General features: G+C 42.7%; 1 protein-coding gene across 16 annotated transcripts in view; it reads right to left on the bottom strand.

Moving 5' to 3' along the window:
• The window catches only part of LOC107269182 (protein alan shepard), a 22,817-nt gene that overhangs the window by 6,052 nt on the left and 14,052 nt on the right, over positions 1-2,713 (bottom strand). For 6 of the 16 annotated variants that reach the window (XM_025086475.1, XM_025086482.1, XM_025086490.1 and 3 more), the window contains exons 3-5: positions 2,022-2,236; positions 1,872-1,930; positions 1,114-1,259 (exon numbers count right to left, since the gene is read on the bottom strand). In XM_025086475.1, coding sequence (XP_024942243.1) covers positions 1,114-1,259; positions 1,872-1,930; positions 2,022-2,236 — 420 coding nt within the window. The remainder of the gene's footprint in view (positions 1-1,113; positions 1,260-1,871; positions 1,931-2,021; positions 2,237-2,713) is intronic. The other 10 variants (XM_025086476.1, XM_025086477.1, XM_025086489.1 and 7 more) reach the window with 4 other exon arrangements.

Genomic DNA, 2,713 nt, shown 5'->3' with positions numbered 1-2,713 from the left:
TTTTTTTTTTTTTTTTTTTTACTTTAATGTTACGTGTATGTACGCACTCGCAATGGCTGCTGCCGAATGTTTGCCACGGTTCGTTTGGCTAGAGCGATATGACGAATTATCGATTCGCGATAGATCGTTGCTTAAATTAGTGCTGAAACCAATGCAATTCTCAGACATGACGTTGTAACGTGTTGACATAGCAGTATGAGCAATTTGTGGCCGAGGTATAGCAGCAAGCATCGACAGGGTTGGTAGGTACGTAAGTGAGAGAGAAAGAGATAGAGAGAGGGATAGATAGAAAGAGAGAGAGAGAGAGAGAGAGAGAGAGAGAGAGAGAAATTAAAAAAAAGAGCGAGAGCGTAAGAGAATAAAGAACAGAGGGAAAAGATCGTGTTGGTAAATACACGAATATTAAAAATGTAAGTAAAATATGTGTAAACGGAAGCTGGCTGGACGTTTGGATAAGCAGGAGGGCTCTCGCGAAGGATCGGTAAGCGAGAGGATGGATGAACTAAAACAGAATAAAAAAGTTAAGTTATTAAAGACAGTTCTCTCTTGTCCAAGTTAAAAATACTACCATTCACAGTTCTTGAGCTGATAAAGCTCGTTGCATATACGCTCGTGCGTACGGGCGTATTCAAGGAAAACTGTCGCCAAGGAACAATGATCAATGAGAGAAGATAAGTCCCAAGAAGAGGAGGTCACTTTATAGAGAATCTGTAAGTTTCATCTGGTGAATCATCTGTAAGATTTTAAGATTTTACCAACTATGTCTTTCCTATGAAAACGTTACTGACGAGTGACAATTTTAATTTGATGTATTGTCTGACAGGCAGAAGTAGTAGGATGAAAGAAAGAGAGTGAGTGTATGTGTGTGTGTGTGTGTGATAGAAAGAGAAAGAGAGAGAGAGAGAGAGAGAGAGAGAGAGAGAGAGAGAGAGAGAGAGAGAGAGAGAGAGAAGGGGGAAGGAAGGATACAAATTGTAAATAAAATCAAGAAAATTGGAGTAAGTGAGAGAAATAGAGAGAAAGAAAGAGAAAGAGAGAGAGAGAGAGAGAGAGAGAGAGAGAGAGAGAGAGAGAGAGAGAAAGAGGTTTACTGTTACTCTGGTATTACTGTACTTGCATGCACAACCAACGTACACTGGCCAGTCTACGGAGCAACCAGATACCCACTTTCGCCATCTGCGCTTGGATGCCCTTGGCGACCAGTGCTTTCACAGCACCCTCTGCCGCCACCGGTGACTCAAAGTCTACAAAGCCATAACCTGAAACACAATGATTTAACGTTAGCCAATAAGTCCATTGGACCTTGCCGTACCCGTACCCGTGCGACACCGTGCTCGATTATACGACTATACGTAAAGTGTACGAGGTGTCGGGACGAGAACTTTCGTACCGTCGTTACGCGACACTACCAGGGACTACGTAGCGACATTGCAATTACCGTTAGGCAAAAAGGATACCGTAAGGATTATAAGGTTAAGCCGATAGCCAGTACAATTTATGTCTAATACAATTAATGAGCGAACAGAATACATTGAGCAAACCAAGTTTTATCTGTACGTCAATATTTATAGGCAGTGGTTTACCTTTCGGTTTTTCGCTCTGACCAAGCTTTCTTACCGGGAAACATAGCGAGCAATAAATAATCAGCCACGTTTGTCTACCACGTTGACCGTAAAACACCGCTATGGCTCGTGAAACTTCATTTCGCATGTAAAATTTGCTGTATTAATAATGGCCCGCGATACGGGTACCTCTTTTACTGACTTTGGCACGGGTACAGAAAGGTTAACTATAGACCGAGGTAATGGATCCTTTCCAGAGAGACAAAAGAACGCGCGTACAACTAAAAAGTGTCAAGTTCAACTAAGTACCTTTACATTTATTTGTGTTTTTATCCAGAATCGCCTTTGTAGAGGTTATAGTCCCGAACCTGCAATGAGAACATGACGTGTCGATGAAAAGGCTCTGAGCCATGGATTGCGCTATACGATATTGATTTATCAATCACGTGGATTACATACTGAGCACACATATTGACGAGGTCCTTATCGGTCGTGTTTTGGTTGAGGCCGCGGATGTACAGATTCGTTTTGGATAGCTGCTCCGTTTGTTGGCCCTGCATCGCATTATTGCTAAGACTGGTACTCATGGTGCCACTTTGACTTCCCGTGGCACTGCTCGAGCTGCTGTGAGTATTCGCCGGCGAGGACGCCGTGGGCACGCGTTGACCTCCATACTGAAACACCGTAAAGTAACCAGAAGATTAGTTTCATGGCAGGAGAAGCAGCGAAAGAAGAAAAAAATAAGAAGAAAATATCCACTTAAGTCCCACAACAGTAAATTGCTTATTGAACTTACTGCCTGGTCTGGAGCCACTCGCTAATACTCGTGTTCTACCGATCGTAATGAATAATCCAAGAGAACCAAGAGGTTATGGAACTTTTTAAATTTTAACTAATCATACACTATTACTCATTGGCGACAGGCAATATCAACCGAGTGGGTCCAACCGATGCCAAAGGTACATCCGAGTGTACCTGAAGAACAGTAAGTTAAACGTGACCTTTTCCTCGTGGCATTTAGGTCTTGAGGTGGACTAGTCTCTTTCTCTCTCTATCTATGTGTGTCTCTTACGCAAAATCACTATCAACCCAATAAATAAAAGCCTGCAAGCGTACAAATTGACGTACAACAGGAACCGCCAGGAAGCGAC

Source organism: Cephus cinctus, unplaced genomic scaffold (genome assembly GCF_000341935.2).
Source record: "Cephus cinctus unplaced genomic scaffold, Ccin1 Ccin1_scaffold0617, whole genome shotgun sequence".
Lineage (NCBI taxonomy): Eukaryota > Metazoa > Arthropoda > Insecta > Hymenoptera > Cephidae > Cephus > Cephus cinctus.
The sequence above is the reverse complement of the archived record's forward strand: the minus strand, read 5'-3'. Positions and strand labels throughout refer to the sequence as shown.